The sequence below is a fragment of the Condylura cristata genome, unplaced genomic scaffold, assembly GCF_000260355.1.
Source record: "Condylura cristata isolate star-nosed mole 26May11 unplaced genomic scaffold, ConCri1.0 scaffold00026, whole genome shotgun sequence".
Lineage (NCBI taxonomy): Eukaryota > Metazoa > Chordata > Mammalia > Eulipotyphla > Talpidae > Condylura > Condylura cristata.
The window spans coordinates 4,720,518-4,741,070 of NW_004567127.1; the positions used below are offsets into that span (position 1 = coordinate 4,720,518).

The 20,553-nt window shown below is 50.3% G+C and overlaps 1 protein-coding gene across 1 annotated transcript in view; it reads right to left on the minus strand.

Annotated features, from left to right (window-relative positions):
- SLC22A15 (solute carrier family 22, member 15) overlaps positions 1 to 12,314 on the minus strand; it is a 42,465-nt gene extending 30,151 nt beyond the window's left edge. Inside the window, exons 1-2 of the mRNA XM_004689487.2 lie at positions 12,120 to 12,314; positions 8,177 to 8,389 (exon numbers count right to left, since the gene is read on the minus strand). Of these exons, the coding sequence (XP_004689544.2) occupies positions 8,177 to 8,389; positions 12,120 to 12,314 (408 nt within the window). The remainder of the gene's footprint in view (positions 1 to 8,176; positions 8,390 to 12,119) is intronic.
- Positions 12,315 to 20,553: the final 8,239 nt, after the last annotated feature.

Below are 20,553 nucleotides of genomic sequence, written 5' to 3' on the forward strand. Positions count from 1 at the left end.
CGCCAAGGCTTTAATTTTAAGAAGTAAATTTATGTTACTCAAATCCTTAATTGGTTTGAGATTACTAAAGTGATGACTGTCTCATTATCTTCTTAGATCACAAGTCAACTTCTAAAGCTACCTAATGAATATTCTTTTTATACTAATTTATTTCAAATTGAAAAATCGCTTGCAAATTAAAAAAGCAAGACGTCTACTTTTCTTTCCCCATGCCTTAGCAGAAAGAGAAGACATAGACAAAATGTTTCCAGTCTCTCAGGCTGGTCTGGCAAAAGCTATTTTTGTTTTACAACTAATGAGTACAGCATATTTTGCTCTATGCTAACTGCCATGGGTCAGTGCAGAAGTTGCACGTTGTACTGTATTTTCAGGAAGGATTTGCAGGGGCTAACGTTAAAAAAAAAACAAAAAAAAAACAAAAAACAAAACACTGGTATCGTCATTCATTCATCTAAAGAAAACAGACCTTGGAGAAAATCAGGCATGATTTTTTGCAGGCTGACTCCAGCAGCAGGTGCTTCAAGCACACAAGATGAAAGGAAAGTAAATACGGCAAATGCCAATGGGATTCAGAGCCAGGTGGCACCCAGGGCCTTGCAGGTGGCATGCTGGGCCCCCAAGCCTTAAAGAGGAAAAGGGGCAGCAAGTAAGAGAGAAGTGAACTAAGAGGACTATTGATGAGTAGTAATGAAGCAACCAGCAGGTACTTTGTTTTGTGTCTGGATTCTTGATGCTCTTTGGCTGAGAATCAGCAGCATCTCCCTGAACAGGATAAAGTCCGGTACATGTCAAGGGAAGTTGTTGCAGCTGCAGCACAGAGAGTGGACAGCAGTGGTGGTGACTGACTCCATCAAAGGTGATGACAGTGATTTAGGTCAGACCTGACAGGGCCAGGGCCTCACAGAAAAGAATGGGCTTGAGCTGGATCCTGGGCTGAGTCATCCATGAACAGGTATTACCTGAAACCAGGTAACGCCTAACATGGGCTAGATCAGCCACAGATTGAGTGAAGCTTCATGTCTTAAAGGAAGTAATAAAATACATCTTTACCATCACTCTTGAAACCATCAAACCCCAGCTTTGCGGAGATGTCACACATCAAGTCCACTGTTTTTCTGATGTGGCAGAAATAGGATAATCTGAAAACACTAGTTACTACTTTAAAGTGGATTGCACATTCTATCAGCCGGAAAATAAATTCAGCATCTGAGTAAAAAAAAAAAAAAAAGGTTTATCAAAGATCTGTCAACTAGAAAGGGTTACAGCACAGTAACCAGTTGACTACCAACCGGTTAACCTTCGCATCCCTCTCGGAGTCCAGTAAACGCCTCTCAGACTAGGCTGCTATTGTTACTGTTACTGCTTTCATGTTACAGAGACGAGATGGCACTAGAGCAAGTGGTGGCTACCAGGACACTTTCCCAGTCTCATACTTCGGGTACCAAATGCTCCAACTAGTTCAGTGTTAGAATGAACACCTAGATCTGGATCTTAGGCTTAGCGCTCTACACGGGTGTCTGAAACCAAAAGCACAAAACCAACAATGCAACTTCCAAAGTGTTTTTAAGGGAGATACAGTTCCGTCTATGTTGCGTGCTTTAAATAAGAACACCAACAACGGCGTCAGTTGTGTTTTTATCATTTCCTGACGATCGGAGATTCCAGTGCTCCCTCCAGTCACAGAACCGCGTCCCTGGCTGCCTCCGTGTTTCCTCGCTGGGAGCACCGTGCTGGGTTCTGTCCCACCGACCTGGAACAGGGCTCTCAGACACGTGTCTTCAGCTGGTCATCAATACTGGGACTGACACAAACTATGCAACGGCTATCGTCTGACAGATTCCGGGTAGCTCGGGAAAAGCTCGGAAAAATCAGAATTTCCACTGCTAACTTATACTATGACCTCCCTTTTTTGTATAATCATAACATCAAAAAATATTGTAGCAACATCAGTTTGTAACTGGATTGCTTAGCTCTTAATTGGCTACCTGGCCTGGGCAAAATACAAGCTGAGCTGCTCCTGGGCAGGAAATTCCTTTGACTGAAGGCAAAAGGCCAGCTCCTGGAGAGAGGACCCAGAGCATCTTTCCTCGCTGAGAGCACCGTGCTGGGCTCTGTCCCACGACCTGGACCAGGGCTCTCAGAGACGTGTCCCAGTCATCAATACTGGGGCGACTACAAAGCAAGAGGGGCCCCGAGACTTGAGGCACGAACCCACTCCCTGCTCTGAGCACCCTCTCACCGGCGCTGTCAAAGTCACCAACTTGCCTGTCTCGACTGCGGTTTTCCTGTGGGGCCTGAACACCCACTTTTCTTTCTCCCCCTTCTACTGACTACAGCATTCCATGGGCCAAGAGTTGGAAAACAAGCTGCCCCTGTGGCCTGCTTGGATGGGGCACCGCGCCTGGGAAATAAACCCTTTGCCCCGAGCCTTTCCAAGCGCCAGGGGGTGGGGGGGGTTACTTCCCAAGGTGACTGTGTCCTCCCTGGTTTGGCCGCAGCCAGTGAATGACTGAGCATTTTGTAAACATGAATAATGTAGGGGTGCCCGGGGAGGGCACTGCTCCCCAGAGGAGAACACGACTCACTCACTGCACGGTCGCTGTGATGTGACACCCGCCACCGGCCACCACTGACCGCTGCCCATTCGGACTGTGTCCTTGCTCCCCCTCCTCCCAGCTCCTCCCTGGCGAGCTCCTATTCATCCTTCAGGACACACCACCAGTTGTCTGGCCCCCAGAATCCTGACTGACCCACTGAAGGGGGGCTGGCCGTGCTCTCCTTTCCCTCCCCTCTCCCCCAGTTTTTGCATCTGAAACGATGCCTGCTGGACACTGTTTGCCGACTCTCCCCTGCTCCCGGGGAGCCCCTGAAAGGCGTCTTTCATCCCAGGTGCTGCCGTGACAGTGTCTACCAGCACTAATGAGACCCGTGCTGAGCTGTTTCTGGAATAAGAGTGAACGGAAGCGTCTCTAAGGACCATGTCTGCTGTCCAGTGTCACACAGCTTGGGGCCCTGGCACCAGGCGCCAGGCTGAGCATGGACAGGCACGTGGCTGTGCCCACCCAGTCACTCTGGAGAGGCAGAGTGCAGGAGGAAGCCTGAGGAAGACTCGGGATTTGGGCGCTTGGTCTTCTGAAGCCAAACTGACATACACGCAGAAAGCTTTGGCTTTATTGTGAGCAAGAAAGAAAACATAAGTGGGAAGAGAACACACGAAGAAGTCTTCCACGGCATGCACAGGCCCCGTCTTGACCCACTCCTCTGTTCGGGGGCATTTGGGTTGTTTCCAAACTTGGCTGTTAGCAGCGCTGCAGCAATCACAGGAGAGCAGGTGGGTCTGCTGTCTAACACGTGCTCTTGTGTCCCTTGGGTCAGCTCCTGCAAGTGCCATCCCTGGATGCACTTTCAGTGTTTTGAGAACCTCCACACGGCTTTCCATAGTGGCCATCACAGAAGATAAGCTCAGGCCATTTGCACCCACGTGGAAGGGAGCTGGAAGTGTGACACTAACCGAAATAAGCCAGAAGGAAAAAGGAAAAACAGAATGGGGTCACTGATGGGGCAGCATGGGGATACCAAAGGATGGGGGGAAAACAGACAAAACTCGCAAGCTGAGCACAGACTCCAGGCAAACAGCAACGGGTGGGGGGAGGGGTCAAGCAAGGGGAGGGGAGAGCACAAGGGACAGGTCACGGTGCCATGGGGGCGGAGAGCCCAGGGCCACACCTGACAGCGACAGTGCTGTAACTAAGGGGGGACAATGCGGGAGGCAATAAACAAAAAATCTTTTAGACACACACCAAAGAAGTGTGGCTGTTTTCTGGAACCCCGGCCTGAAAAGTTGCAAAGCAGATTCTGTGCCATGCAGAGGAACTTCCCAAAGCCTGGGCGAGGTCCCCGGAAGCACTCTCGCAGGTCTCCAACCACCCATGCCCAGAAGCCCAGAGAGTGGGCAGGGCATGTCCATCGGCCGGGGACACGCACAGGGCCTTCGCCTGCGGGCCGGGCCGGGCCACAGCGGTCAGACGGGGGTGCCGAGCCTCTCACCTGCCGCGGTGTCTCTTCTGGGCCACCTGCCCGTGTGCAGATCACCAGTCTCGAATGAGCCCCGGGTGGGGGCCACCTGCCCGTGTGCAGATCACCAGTCTCGAATGAGCCCCAGGTGAGGACAATCAGCTCACCTGATCACAAGGGAGGCTGAGGCAGCGCCCCCTGGCATCCAGGGGGGCCCACGGAATGGGTGAACCAGCCTGGGGCCCAGGGTAGGCTTGCTGATGGGTCTCCCTGTCGCCGCCACCCCACTTTGATGAAAATCCTCTTAGTACAAGGGCAGGCCCGGCCCACAGCGCTTCTGTCCGGCTGCAGAGCGGATGGAGAGTGGCCGCTCCAGGCCCGAGGCTCCTTCCCCAGGTCTGCACCCAGGCGGAGGCTGCTCTGAATAAGCCGCGAGTGTTCTCACAATTCCAGCCAGTTCCCCATCCACAGTCCTGTGTTTCCCACAAAAATATTTACAGCTTTGGACAGGAAAATTTCACATCGGGGGAAAAAAAGAATCAGGTAATCAGAGGCCTCCCGTGACGGGGCGTATGTGAACAGGGTATTTCGGGAACAGTTTCATGGTGATTAACTAACTTGCTTCATTTCAATGTAGTTGTCATTCTGAATTACCACTTAATGGGTGAAGTGTGCAGGCGATAACAATCAGCAGCGCAGGCGTGAGGAAGCGAGACAGTAAAAAAAATTAGCCCCTAAAGCAATTACTGCAGTGGATTTTTCAGATAGTTTTAATACTCTGTCTTTTGACCCCGGGGTATGGCTTGGGGAAAATATATTAATCTCAAGATAATAATCAGTCAATTTCAGTTCTTCAAAATCCACAATGATATTAAAGATTCCGACCTGACTCTTTTGGGTTGCAAACATTAATTAAGCATGATAATTGTGTGTCTCTGTGATATTTGGTGCTTTCTGAATGAGTCAGAGCTCAGGGGATAATTTGAATACAGCAGGCAGCAATTTGCTACATAAATTCACCCCAATGGCTATTAGCTCATTTTAAAATAGTCAAGACTTCTAAATTAGAGATTTTTTTTCATTAATACCAAGTTAATCACATCTACATAACCCTTCATTCACCCTTCCCGAACCCTCCACCAATAACTTCTGCAAGGCCTGTCGTGAACACAGGGCGGGAGCTTTAAAATGTGTATTTTTGGGCCCTCTCTGGTGGTGCAACAGGTCAAGGCACAGCACTGAGAAGCCAGCAGCAGCCACTTCCCAGCGAGTTTGACCCCCCGCCAGGGAGGTGACCACAGGGTGCAGCAGACCTCTCCTGTCTCACCCGCTGCTGCCCCCAACAGGGTACTCTGTAGATCTGCCTGTTCTGCTCCCCACTCTGTCTCTGGTGAATCCTCTCACCCTCCCCACACACACCTCTGGCCTGTACCCCAGTTCTGTCTGCATAAATAAACATATCTTTTTAAAAAAATGTATATTTTCATCATATTGTCCTTAAACTAGAGTTCTGCAGACTCTACCCAGATACTTATTTTCAGGTGTTTTATGAAATAGCAACAAGATTTGATATTTGTTTCTTAACTCTGCTTTTCCATCAAAAAATTTCAAGAGCCGGCCTCCGTGGTGGCACAGTGGGTTAAAGCACAGCACTGAGAAGCTAAGGCCACTTCCGCATGAGTTCGATCCCCGCCCGCCCCGGAGGTGACCACATGGCGAGCCAGACCTCCCCTGACCCGCCCGCTGCTCCCCTCAGCAGTGTACTTCATCGATCTGCCTGTTCTGCTCCCCACTCTGTCTCTGGTGAAGCCTCTCACCACCCCTGAGCCTCTGGCCTGTACCCCAGTTCTGTATGCACAAATAAATAAATCTTTAAAAAAAAAAATTTCAAGAGCCATATGAGGGTATATGTAGTTTTCCATGTAATACACCAGACAGACTGCATTACCTACACTTGTCACCCTCAATACTCTGACAGGCTAGTAATACACTACAGCACACGGCCGATCTGCCCAGGTAGATATTTAGTATTTCCCAACTTACTGACGGTATGGGGGGGCAGTTCAATTGCCCTGCTTTGGGGACTTAGAGGAGCAATTGGAAAATGAAATTAATGTTAAGAAAGTAAGCAGATGATTGGCCTGGGACTGCTCTGTAAAAGAGGGGACCCAGCAGCCGGCACCCTCTCAGACACGGGGGGGGGGCATCCCGCGGGGACCCGGACCCGCAGGCCTGCGGCTCCCTGAGCACCTCACTGTCCTTCCCTCTGCCGCTCTTGCCCCCCCGACTCCTGCCCTTTGGTCTCAGCAGCCACCGGCCTGGGAGCCGCTCCCACCGTGTGCTCCAAACACCCCAGGATCCGGGGCAGCACCCACGGGTCCCCAGTGTCCAAGGCAAAGCGTGTGTGTGAACTCACTTGTAGCTCACGCGCTGAGAGGTGAGAGCAGGGAATGCCGGGGACACACTCCCCGGGATAAATGACTCAGGCAAACACGAGGTTTTGCATTAAAAACGTAAAGCAGACCTTCTGGGGTCTCCCTGCACATACTCGGAGAGGGCGACGCGGGTTGACCCTACAGCCAGCAGCGGGGGTGGGGTGGGGTGAGGGAGCAACGCTGAGAAGGCAGATGTTGGACCTTTATTTAACTCGCCCTTGTTATATGAGGAAAGCTGCAGGTTAACTAGGCTCGCCAAGGCAGACAGCCCCGCAAAGCCCTGCTTCTCCTTGGCACTGGCAAAACGGTCACGTGCGGGAACAAGGACCACGCTGCACACCAGCTGGATGCCAACCTCACACGGTGTAGAGAGGCAAGTCCAGGGCGGGCTGCTGGCCACAAGCCACGGCCCGTCCGGTCGGCGGCAGGCTCCTCCACCACGCGGCACGGGGCAGGCGACCAGCTCCCCAGCCTGCCATCCCGGCGCCTCTGGCTTGCAAACATCCTTAGCTCTAGCACTTCTGTATTTGCCGCTTGGCTTTCTGCTGTGAACGAGACTTCTCGTCCTCCTCAACCACCTGCCGGTCTGTCTGCCTATCCGTATGTGCGTACAGCTTCCTGTTCTCTGCAAGTACTTATAATTTCTTACAATCCCTAATTACATCGTGCTCAAAGGATCCCCTGATTCACCAGTGAGAACCTCTTCAGGCTGGCTCATGTGACCTTTAACTGAGGGCTGGAGCGGGTCCCTGGTCCCTGCCACGTGCCACATTAAGCCTACCGCGCCTGCGTCACAGGGCCCAAGGAATGGCCGGGTGGCCGTGGGCGGGGTGAGCAGGCCAAGGACGCAGGGCAGCTCAGCATTTGAACCAGCGGGGGTTTTCAGCTGAGGATAAGCCTGGCCCTCTCCTCCCTGTGTTTTTCTTCACCAGACTGTCCGCCCTCAGCTTTGCACCACTGGCGGGCACAGAGGGAAGTGTCCTCCCCACCGACCCTCAGCCTTCCCGCCCACGTGAGGCAGTCCCTTCGGATGCCCACAGGGCCTACACACTGGGCTGGGCTTCAACACGCATGCTGGACGTTTCGGTGGGTCGTGACTGTCCCTCTCTGGTAATTGTGTACATAAGAGAAAGACATCAAGTTTTAACTCACTTGTTGGAAGGACACTACGGGACCTCCCTGGTGGCGCAATGGGTTAGGACGCAGCACTGCAAGCCAGCTGCAGATGCTACAGTGCGGGTTTGATCCCCACCTGGAGCTGACCCACATGGCGCGGCAGACCTCTCCTGACCACCCGCTGCTCCCCTCAGCAGTGGACTTCATCAACCTGCCGGTTCTGCTCCCCGCTCTGTCTCTGGTGAAGCCTCTCACCACCCTGCACCTCTGGCCTGTGCCCCAGTTCTGTATGCATCAATAAATAAATCATTTTTAAGAAAAATAAGGACATTATGAGAGAAGAGTGGCTCTGAGTTTGCATCCGACTCCATCTAACTAGTCTGATATGACTCATGCTTTTCCCATTTCTAGTAAAAGAAGGAAAACAAGTGTTTTTCCATGGCATATTCCTGAACTCTCAAACTTAGCAGGCAATGTGAAAATGTGGCTGAAAGGTAAATCAGTAAGATACGGAAACAAACTCTCCAAACAGGAGGCCCCTGCTGACGATCACAACGCCCCTCTGGGGTGCACTGCACCTCCCCCCCCCCCCCCCCCCCCCCCCGTCTTACCTCTGAGGCGATGGAGGTGAAGCTGCCGCTGAAGTGCAGGTGCTTGCGGACCTCGCTGCGGTTGGCCGTCCGCAGCCAGTCCCCGAGGGCCTGGGCCTCGCCGGCCGAGAGGTTGGCGTGGCTCTGATTGCGCAGGAGCTCGGCCAGGTCCCAGTGGTACGTGGGCGTGGCCCCTACCAGCGCAATGAGGATGGCCTCCGTGGCCACGTAGAGCTGAAAAGCAAGCACAGAACCACCTGAGCCGGAGGGGCAGGCGGCGGGCGCAGCAGGCAGCTTCTGGCCTTCGCGAGCCCCAGAAACCAGACGCATGCGGGACAAAGCAGCCAAAGGAAGCTTCACCACCGCCAGCGACAGCCACCGGCGGCCCCAGCTGAGAAGCCCCCTGTACCGTTCGCAAGGATTTTCCTTCCGTTTCTGAGCTTCTGCTTTTGCCCTCTGATGTACAGAACAATGCGCCCAGGTGACTGGACCCTGGCACTGAAGACTGGGTTCAGAGGAACATTCCAGCTGTCTGTGTACACCCTGTGTACACCCAGTACTACACCCTGTGCTCAGTCAGCCAGCTGTCACCAGGGCCAGGGGGCTCTTGGTCTTGGCTCACATACCAAACAAGACTTTCAGTGGCACCGATGATTGACTGACTGACTGACAGGCGGAATGCTTCATTAAAGCAGGGAAACATATTACGTACCTGAGTAAGAACTATTCCTAAAATGGAGTATATAACTAGAAATAAGAATTTCAATAAATTCAAAATCCCAAGGGTAGACAGTCCCTTCATGACCTCTAGTTGTACTACATCATGGCTTAATCTAAACAATTGTCCTGCCCCACCCTAAAGCAAATTCATTCAAGAAATATTTATTGCGCACATATTCACAACTGGATTTATTCCATGCTTATATGGACAGTTAATTGATGGTAAAGGAGCCAAGAGTGTCACTGGAGGAAGTAAAATCTCTTAAACAAATGATGTTGGGAAAACTGGACAACCATAAGCAAAAAATGGAACTAGATAACTCTCTTGCCCATACACAAAAACAAGCCCAGAATGAATTAAAGAAGTGGTTGCAAAACTGACATAAAAAACCATATACAGGCCCTTGCTGGTGACACAGCGAGTTAAAGCACAGCACTAAGAAGTGAAAGCCACTTCAGCATGAGTTCGATCCCTGCCCTGGAGGTGACCACATGCAGATCTCTCCTGGCCTGTCTGCTGCTCCCCTCAGCAGTATACTTCATCAGTCAGCCTGTTCTGCTCCCCACTCTGTCAATGTGTTGTCTCTCTCACCACTCCTGCACCTCTGTCCTGTACCCCAGTTCTGTGTCTCTCTTACCACCCCTGCACCTCTGTCCTGTACCCCAGTTCTGTGTCTCTCTCACCACCCCTGCACCTCTGTCCTATACCCCAGTTCTGTGTCTCTCTCACCACCCCTGCACCTGTTCTGTACCCCAGTTCTGTGTCTCTCTCACCACCCCTGCACCTCTGTCCTGTACCCCAGTTCTGTACACACAAATAAATAAATCTTAAAAAAATATATACAGAATATTTCATCACTTTTCCAACAACATAATATAACTGCCTTGGAGTACTATGCAGCTGTAAAAAAGGGTGAATGCTTGTCATCTATGACAATATGGATGGGCTGGAGAGGATTATGCTAAGCAAAATAAGAAGGAGGAAGACAAATGTCAGACATTTTCACTCATGTGGAATAAAGAGAAACAAAATAACGGGTTTTAGACTAAAAAAAAATAAGTCCTAGAAATCTGACTATAAAGTTGAGGCTACCAGAAAGGGAGGGGTAAAGAGCAAAGTGTATAGGGAGTCCAGAAGCTAGATGGCGGAGGACTAGGGGTGCCCTGGTGGTGGGTGTGACATGGTCACACACGTGACGAGGTGTGATCCTGTAACTCCGTTATATACAGTGCTGTAAACCAGAGCTAGCACAACAAACATTTAGGTTTCTAAGCTTTTGAGCCCTATGCATGCTTTTCAGGCTATGAATGTCCAGTCACATTAGCTCTCATTGTTGGATGGTTATTTCAAGCCTAAAACTTATTGGGGAAACATAGAATTACTCTGTTTTCTATTAGCTTAGAAGTTAATGTCTTAAAATATGTTTACATAGAACAACTATTTTAAAAATACAAAGCATGTGATTTCTTTACAGCACGCACTCTAATTCCCCCACTGAGGAGATGCTTTGACTGAGGCACACACAGGTCTAAGAACTCGCCAACAGCTCTCTGCTCATCAGCAACCTCCAGTGCCTTCCACACCAGTCTGCAGAGACATACTCGACTGTTCGGTGGATAAGCTAAGAGCCAAAGGCGCAGTAATTTATCACAAAGAGATGATGTTATTACTGCCAAGGAAGGAGGAAAGAAATCATGATATTGCGAACATCACAAAAGGGAGCTAATGTAAAGCCCAAGATGTGATGTTTCCACCCTGGTTAAGACTGTGAGGAGGTCAGGCAGTGCCCATCTATTTTGGTCAAATGACTGTGGACCTCTTTAGATGCAGACCTGCCACAGGTCAGCCGTGGGTGTGATTCATTGCAAAATGCCCAGGAAAACACATGTGCAGACTTACACTGTTTCCTGGGTGCTACTTACATCCCAGTAAGGAAGTTTTAGAAAAGGAGGCTATCAGCTTAGACAACTTAAAACCTTACCAATCACAGGTTTAGCAGCAACTACTATTATTACAAAGCTACTAGCCCGTGGTTTTTTTTTTTTTAAGATTTATTTTATTTGTACATACAGAACTGGGGTACAGGCCAGAGGCTCAGGGGCGGCGAGAGGCTTCACCAGAGACAGAGCGGGGAGCAGAACAGGCAGAGTGACGAAGTACACTGCTGAGGGGAGCAGCGGGCGGGCCAGGAGAGGTCTGCCGCGCCATATGGTCACCTCCGGGGCAGGTGGGGATCGAACTCATGCGGAAGTGGCTTTAGCTTGTCAGTGCTGTGCTTTAACCCGCTGTGCCACCAGGGAGGGCTGCCCGTGTTTTAATAGTGGCGACTCCTGATTATAAACTGCTGGAGTTTAACTGGAGACTAAAGAAAAGGAAATAGGGGGGCACTGGGGATGGCACGGACAGACATTCTGGTGAGCTCAGCCCCTCCACAACGGCCAAGCAGGCTGGCTGAGTCATGTTCTCTGGAAAGGCGCTCTTTTCTGCTTTGTGCCTACCATGACTTCACCTGGAGACCTGCTTTTAGCCTGGGAGTGTCTGAACCTTTCCATCCACCAAGATGCAGCCCCACCGGCCGCCTCCCGTCAGCCTCCTCCTCTCCTGCTGGTGCCCAGGCCATGGGCCGCCCAGCCCTGCCTTCCAGCACCGGGCATTTTCTCCAGCGTTGCTTCATGTGTTTGTCTTGTCTCTCCGATGGGACGAACCCCTCCCCAGCCCCCAGGGCAAGTCCTTGTCTGAGTCACCTGCGGGCCGCACAGCACCTAACTCAGGGCGCAGCATCCACAGCAGACACTTCTGCCCTGGGGGCTGCGTGCCTGCTCCACGTGCTTGCTGAGTGCGTGTCAAACGCACCCTATCTTCATCTAGATTGTTCTAGGACAAGCAATCTTCCTGGTAGAAGATGGAAAGTGCGAAGGGGGGGGTGTCGGGGGGGCTTCTTTCCTCGCGGTTCCTAGTCATCGGACAACTGCACTCTGTACTGAGCAGCTGAAAGAGAGACAAGGCGTGCCCATTGCTGTGTACTCATTCACAGCCGAGGTAGCAGTGAAACCCGCCAGGCGGCATATCTGCGGCATCAGCATGAGACTCGGCAATCTCGAATCTTCTCTGCCCCGCCCGCCATGCGGCCAGCCCCACCCCTGCACATGTGTGCACACAGTCGCGGGCCCTGGACGGCGCCAGGGCGTGGGCTGTGCGCGCGCGTCATGGTCACAGCGCGGCCGCTTCCCCTCTCCGGCGCACCTGCTCTCGCGCTTGAGTCCGGCCCTCTTCAGCTGCTGGCACGTGGACCAGGCACCACGAGGTGCGGGCACAGTGCTTAAGGTCTGCACACCATGTGAGGTCGCCCCCCCCCCACTTCCCCAAAGCCACCCACCGGATGACATGTCGCAAGAAGTCGGAGATGGCTGAGCAGATGCCCAGGGCAGGGCGAACCATCTCCACACGGAGCCAGGGTTTCCGGGGCGCTCCTCCCGTGCCGCAAAGCCACATACCTCCCACCCTGTCTCTGTCCCCCCAGGACAAATATTCTTCTCCTGCTATTACGCCACAGCTCCACAGACACATTCACCCACAAAGTCTTGTCTAATGAATCGGACCCAGCAGCAGATGGGTGTTAAAGCCACAGCAGAAACCACCGTCCATTCGCCTCCGGAGTGGCACTCACAGCGGCCCAAAGAAGTCATTATCTTCTCTGGTGCTCCCTCCAGGGAAGGAGGGTGAGCGCCACAGATGGCCAGATTTTCTTCCCCTTTCAATGTAATTATAATTAGAAAAAATGACGAAAATGCACTAGGGGACTCAGATTTTAAAAGTTTCCAAAAGTGCAGGTTTTAAGAGTAATTTCCTATTAACACCATTACAAGCTTTTATAATGTTCAGGAAGCGAAGCATCTTCCATAAATTATCTCATCACAACATCTTATGCTGTGAAGTCACAGTAAGTGTGATGTTTCTGTTGTAAAGTAGGAAAAATGGGCTGCAGGGTGATTAAGTGACTCATTCAAGATTATGTAAACACTAATGGAAAAACCAGAATGAGACTGGGGGGGGGGCACCTGACTTTGGGGCCAGAGCTCTCTCCAGAGGACAGAAAATGGGGAGAAGTCAAAGATGACCTTATTGTGCCATTCCTGTTAGATTATTTTTTAAATTTATTTTTATTTACTTATGCATACAAGAACTGGGTGCAGGCCAGTGGTGCTGGAGGTGAGAGGATTCACCAGAGACAGAGTGGGGAGCAGAACAGGCAGATCGACAAAGTACACTGCTGAGGGGAGCAGCGGGCGGGTCAGGAGAGGTCTGCCGCGCCATGTGGTCACCTCCGGGACAGGCGGGAATCGAACTCATGCAGAAGTGGCTTAAGTTTCTTTGTGCTGTGCTTTAAGCCGCTGCACCACCAGGGAGGGCCAAATTCCAAGTTTTTAATGCTGTGTCATCTCCTGAAGGGAAGAAACCCTCACACTTCTATATCCCTTCAAGAAACCCAATAGGCCACTCTGGATATACCAGCCTATGATACATTTTGCTAGTTAATTCCTCGCAGAATGGCAAGCAAAATAAATAATAAATAATGATAATGGTGGTGGGTTAAACACCATAATTCTGGGACCTGATTGTGATCTCAACCAACCACTGCTTAAGACACTGGCAAGTTATTTGCTCTGCGCCCGTTCTCACTCCCTCCCTCCTTCATAAAATGGGAATACCAGCACCTGGTAAACTTCCTTCTGTTACGACAGTTTAATTTTTAACAAACTGTAGCGAGTACCAACTCTTCACACACATCTTATAAACCTCCGTGATAATAATGGTGGATAAGAAACAATCATTTCCTTCAAGGCACATCCACAGATTCCGGCGAGGACAACAAATGTCGCCCAAGCTGTGACTACAAGGCAGAGCCTGGCCAGTGCCACATTAATCACAGTAGAAGCGGAGTTAATGAGAGCGCAGAAAATAGATGTGAATTCCAAACAAGAGAGTCAAAAGAATTTGCAAATGTGTCACCTGAGCTAGGTAACAAAAGACCGACCGCTGGGGGGGGGGGGTTAATCAAAACAAAAATCTGAAAAGGGAAAGACACAGTCTTAGGGGTTGTGAAAAATCTGATAGACTTATCACAGCTTTTCTCAAACTTCAGTCATGTGAGAACCCCTTCCAAGAGTTTGACATGCCCTAAAGACAGACAGTTTCTCTGTCTTCTATTTACTCAATCATCTTCCTTTAAGTTGATTCAAATTTTTTAACTTAACTCACGGAGGAATAAAGCTTTGTATCAACACAGCCATGGCCTGCCAGATGTAGCTATTAAAATAAACCCCACGTAAGCACGCGAAGTGCTGGCTGGTGTGTGTTTAGCAAGGGCGGGCTGGAGAGATACTTGCAGCCGGGCCTGGGGAGGGGCCTGACGGCAGAGCAGCCACCTCTGAGCACCTTGTGGCGGCAGGAACACGGGGGTGTGGGCACAGTGCGGCCACAGCTGTCCAGCCTCCCCGGTGACTCTGGTTGGGCCCGGGGAGGTGCTTAGTTCCACGATGAAAAGCCTTTGCTTAATAAAGGCTGGAGGCCTGAGAAGGACATAGCCCCAAGTCAGTTTGGATGCTCCCCACGCCCCCGGGACCCTCCCCGCCCCCACAGACAGTCAGGGACCCATCCCTGACTGTAGACATAGGGCTTGACACCAGACACAAGGTCAACAGGTTACGGGGTCTGTGGACCAGCTCCCACCGCCGAATACGGTCAAAGCCCCATCAGCAACTATTCACCAGTTACATAGAAAATCCATACACAGACAGGCACGCTGCACACACACACACACACACACACGCACACACCCCTCTAGAGGAGAGTTCTACTGGTTGCTCCTCTGGCTGAATTGTGACTGACACAACCTTAAACAAACCTGGCAAAATCTTCACATGTATTAAATCTGGAAGTAGGTGCATGCGTGTTTGTGAGATTACGCTCTGCCTTCCACTTGAAATGTTGCATAATTGAAAAGGAAACTTTATGCAAAAATGAATAATAAATACAATGCTAACAAAAGAATGTTATTTAATTCTAACTAGGTGATGTTTTTGACCAAAGTCTGAACCTTTTGTAATTCTTTAATTCTCGTTTATTCCTTTTGGTAAAATGTCTGGCGAATGTTTTGAGAAGAAGCAGTGCCAGATGAGATTTTCTTTTTAGGAAAACAGAAGGATTCAAGAAGAATCAAAAAGGGACCCCTCTTACTTTATAAGTTAATGTTAATACTTTTCCCACATACCACCTAAATCTACACATTTAGAGTTGGAATGTCAAAGAAGCAAAAAGACAGATTAAAAATAATCTTCTTTTCTCGGTCACATAGTACCAAGAAAAGTTATAAGAGGCTACTCTTGCCAAGAGGACATGCAGACAGCGCCCTCGGACACCATGGAAAACATAATGGCCAGTGAGGACTAAGAAGTAATTTTGAAGCCCGACGAAAGGATGCCCGGGAAGTTTGCATCACACGCTACATGTGCTGATCACACAGTGGCTTGACGAAAGGGAGACCTCTGTTTTATCCATAAGCAGGAACAAAGAATACCTGAGAGAGCGAGCAGGGGAAATCTGGGCTGAGAAAAGAGGCCGTCACCTGGGAAAAGAAAAGGCAGAAGCCGGGCCCTCCCTGGTGACCGAAGGGGGAAAGCGCAGCACTGCAAGCCAGACACAGCCGCTTCATTGCGAGTAGGATCCCCGGAGGTGACCCACAGGGCGCGGCAGACCTCTCCTGTCTCCCTCTCTGCGCCCCTCAGCAGTGTGCTTTGCCAGTCTGTCTATTCTGCTCCCCACTCTGTCTCTGGGGAATCTTCTCACCACCCCTTCACCTCTGGTCTGTCCCCAGTTCTGTATACATAAATAAATAAATCTTTTAAAAAAAGAAAAAGGCAGAAGCCAGAGCACATCAATAGCTTGGGCTGTGTGGGTCTAGACCATGAAAAACCCACCTCCATTTACAATAAACATGAAGTGAATAAGCAAACGACGGAGCTGCAAAGGCTGAAACACCGCACGACTAAAATCATGAGATCACTCATTTATGAGCCCAGCCAGGTACTCACACTGTGGAAACAATGTCAGGTTAAACACACCTTCTGCAGAAAGGCTCAGTGTGCTCTCTGGATGACACAGCACATGAATGCAGATGCCAGCTTCTGGGTTTCTAGTTGCTGGGCGCCCTCCCTCTGGCTCTGGTGAGGAACCACCCTAACTTCCCGAAAGCCTCAGCGTCCACACTGGCACAACCCTCTAACTGCCCGGCATGGCGTAACATGAAGAAATCCTGAACTTGCAACACATGTAGACTGGACCCTCAAGATGCAGAGTCCCGGGGCCCAGCGAGGACTGAGCACAGAGCAGTTGGCGCTCACAGGCGGCGGCCTGGTCCGAGTCCCAGGCTCTGCCTGCCCTGTTCTCACCGCCCGCCTTCACATGTTCTGTGCTGTCTGGAAGCCATGTCCAGCAGCTGGGCGTGGTCTGAGCGGACACACTGCTGAAGACCTGGGTGCTGCGGACGCGGCAGGCAGCTTCCAGGGCACATCCCAACCTTGACAGCTCCCTGAAGCCTCCTGGCCGCTGACTGTCCTAAGCCCCCAGGATGGGATCCGAGGGTCTGACACATTTGTAGCGTCCTCTGCTTCACGCCAGGGGGCAGTGTCTGTCTGTGGACAGCGCAGCTTTCCTGAGGGTGACCAGGGGCAAGGGTGGAGAAGGCCTCTTGGCTCAGGGCACCCTGCAAAGCCCTCTAAAGGGAAGGAAGGAACACCAGGCATGGGTTCCTAAGGTTACCTAAGCCCCTCTGCAGAGCCAAGTTCCAGCATGTCGTCTTGGAGCAGACAGAACTACCTGTGAGGACGGAGGACATGAGATTTGCTCAGACCAGCAGACGTCTGACCGGCCACATGTCTCGAAGTCACGAGGAAGAAGCTGTTCCCAACATCTCAGGCCCCGTGATGGCTTGACTCCTGGTTGTGCTGGAGAGCCCAGTGAGGTCTGGCGCCTGGGGTAAGAAAGGGTCCTCGCTCTGCTTATGGGTGAGAGGTCAGAAGACCTGGGTCTCCACAGCAGCGACGCCCCATCCTTGTGGAGTGTGGCAGGAACCTTCCGGAGAGGCTGGGGCATGGGACACATGCCGTGGGTAAGTGAGTGGTGATGGTAAACAGCGCTGAGTTTAATGACCCCCCTGCACGAAGCTCACCCTCCCTCACCTCCTGACGGTGAAATGACCACAGTCCACAGCGAAGAGGGATGCAGGGAATTGCAGTCAGAGTGCAGTGAGATGCCAGCCGTGAGCTTGGTTAGCACACAAAGCTGGCTAGGTCGTTCTTCTGACCGGCTTTTCTTTCTTTAGTTCAACACAGAAAAGCAAAACAAATGAGACTGATGAATTCACCAGCACAACAAACAAGTAACACTTTATCATGTTTGCTTCAGAGACTTTAAATCCAGCATTACAGATACCAAGTTAGCTCCTTCCTGACAGATCACAGTCCTGCTCACCGAGCGAGGGTCTGGCCAACCCATGCGTCTGTACTTGGACATGGTTCCAAAAACCCAGAATAAGAATGTGTCACATTGTCCCACCCTGATGGCACAACGGGTTAAAGCACCACATTATGAAGCTCTCTGAAGCCACTGCAGCACGAGTTCGATCCCCAGCCAGGGACTGACCCCCAGGGCACAGTAGACCTCTCCTGACCTGCCCACTGCTCCCCTCAGCAATGTATTTCAGTCCATCTGCCTGTTCTGCTCCCCAGTCTGTCTCTGGCGAACCTTCCCACCCCCCACACCTCTGGCCTGTACCCCAGTTCTGTAAACACAAATAAGTCTTTAACAACAACAACAACAAAAGAATGTGTCACATTGTATATAGCACCCTGGTTATTTCATTTTTTATTTAATATCGTGTTCCAGAGATATATTCAGGGAGCTGTGTGTAGATCTAGTTCATTCTACCAAATTCAGGCCACATCTTCATCATTCAGTTCTTTTTGAGAGTTATTTAGGTGATTACCAATTTGAGTTATTACAACGCTGCGGTACACCTCTCCTTATGTGTATTTCTCGAGAGGCTGCAGAACCCAGAACCTATCTACCTAGGAGCCCAGCCCTGGGTTGCATTTCACTGGATGGTGCCAGATTATTCTCTAAATGGGACAGTTCTTACTTCTCACTTGCATCGCACTTGTCCTGTTCGACTGTTTGATGTCCGCTAATCTAATAAGTGTGAAATGATATTTCATAGTCATTTTAATATGCTCGTCCCGGATGAGCACCGACGGCAGGCATCTTTACGCGTGTGGACGATTTAGTGTTTCATCTTCTGCAAAATACCTGTTCAATCATTCCACTTTCAAAAACACCATGGAAAGATAGTTACTACCTGGATGATATGAGAGCACTGTTAGGAGCAATCTCTGAAAAGTAAGGTTGGGGTTAGGAAGAGTTTGCATAAAAATCCGGGCCCTCCCTTGTGGAACAACGGGTTAGGATACAGCACAGCAAACTGGTGGCAGTTGCTTCAGTGCGAGTTCAATACCCGGCCCCGGAGGTGACCCACATGGCATAAAAATGGAGCATCCCTCCAGCAGGAGCTCACAGCAGCATCGCCACTTTGCTGGTGAAACTAATGTCTGTTATAAGGGACATGCTCCCGGTGGCTCGAGGGTGCTTTAAATCCTGTGCAAGTTATACTACAGCTTGTGATTCACAGTCCTGGGGAAAATGAAGTTAGAGGCTGGGTCTCTGGCTTAGTTTCACTTTCTAGCTAACCGGGTCAAGAAACAAAGCATCGAACTCCAACCTCCCTCCTCCAGGAAGCCTGGCACACAAGCATACACATCTCACACACACTCACTTTCCACATGGAATCGCCATCAGAAAATGGACACAACAATAAACAGATTTCTATTTTCTGCAGAGCATTGCTTATCTTTCCTCTGATACTCAGCGCAGGCCACACCTTCCCGAGAATTATTCAGATTTAAGCACCACAGAGAGCGGAGAGAGAGCACAGATATTTAGGGGTAAGAATTTTTCACACTGTAAAATTATAAATCTTAATGTTTGTAAGACAACCACTTACACATAACAAATCATTTCCTCTTCAGCTCTTTGCTTAGCTACTTTAAAATGACAAGCCACTATTATTAGGGCATTTGCATCTGACGCTGAGGAGAAATCTATAAATTCTGCAACTATTCTTCACCTCTTTGCAAACTGGACACGAAAGGCAATTCTGAAGACTGTGTTTGCAAGGAGCATAAAGTAAGTCTCCCGCCAAAGGAAACTGGGTCTTGAGATAATGTCTGAGGATCTACGTGTAAGCAGCAAGAATCCAAGAAAATTAACCGATTTTCTTGGTGGTGTCTGAATTTGATTTTGTCCTCTTATTTGAACTTGAATGTGTTTGAAGGGAGTTAAAATCACTTACTGATCCCAGAAGGAGGAAAATGCTAAAGGATCTAGAACATTTCCATGTCTCTCCCTCGACTCTGGGGAATATAGGGATGGAGAGCTAGGCTTCTGGCCTGTTCGAGAGGGAGTTACGTTCCTGGAATTTTTAACCACAGGACAAGAATTTTATTCAAGAAATAGAGTGATAAGTGAGCACCAGGCATCAAGACCACAATTCTAGTCCCTGTGTTAGGCACTTTTCTGGCCTAGCAGGAACACCTCTCTCCCCATTGGGAAAGTACATTTAAAGCTAAAACAACGAACTGAAAAAGAACTTCAGAAGGCGGCAAATGTGTGAACTGAGAACATGCTTTACAGGACCAAAACTCATCTCACTATCCGTCCGTCTTTGAAAGGCTCTTCTGCCTGGCGTTGAAATCAACTGAACTTTCAAACATTTTATTATAAAAGAGAAACAGGCAGTCAGTGTTCCCTGTGGAAGGGCTGCCTCACGCGAGGTTCTTAGGATCACCGAGCAGTGTCCTCAGGTAACTCTGATCCCAGTTAACTGCAATGATTTGTTGGCTGTCTGCCTGCCCCATCCCCACAGAACGCCAGTGTCTCAGGAAATGCACGTGATAGGTGCACCTGGAGCTCCCGCCCAGCACACAGTAGGCCTCGTGACACGTGTGCTGAAGGATGGAAGGAGTAAAGCCACTGACTCACTCTAAGCCCCAGTCACAAAATTGTGCCTGAAATGCCTGTAAGAAGCTGGAGGAAGGAATCCATAATCCAATGGGCTGTTTAACTGAGCAGAAAGTGTTTGCAGTAAAACTTCTATCCTGTGGAATATTTATTCTAAGGCGGGGTGTGCAAGTAGGTTCGAAAATTCTGTATAAGTAAGAACTGACTTCACCTTATCACTATGCACGATAGACGGCACTTCAGTGGATCAAAATCTCAGTCCCCAAACTCAGAGCAGGGCCCTCCCTGGTGGCGCAGCAGGTAAAGCACAGCACCAAGAAGCTAAAGCCACTTCAGCGTCAGTTCCATCCCCACCTCTGAGGTGACCCACATGGCACAGCAGACCTCTCCTGACCCGCCCGCTGCTCCCCTCAGCAATGCACTTCATCAGTCGGCCTGTTCTGCTCCCCACTGTCTCTGGTGAGTCCTCTGACCACCCCTGTACCTCTGGCCTGTACCCCAGTCTGTATGCATAAATAAGTAAATCTTTTAAAAACTCAGAGCAGAG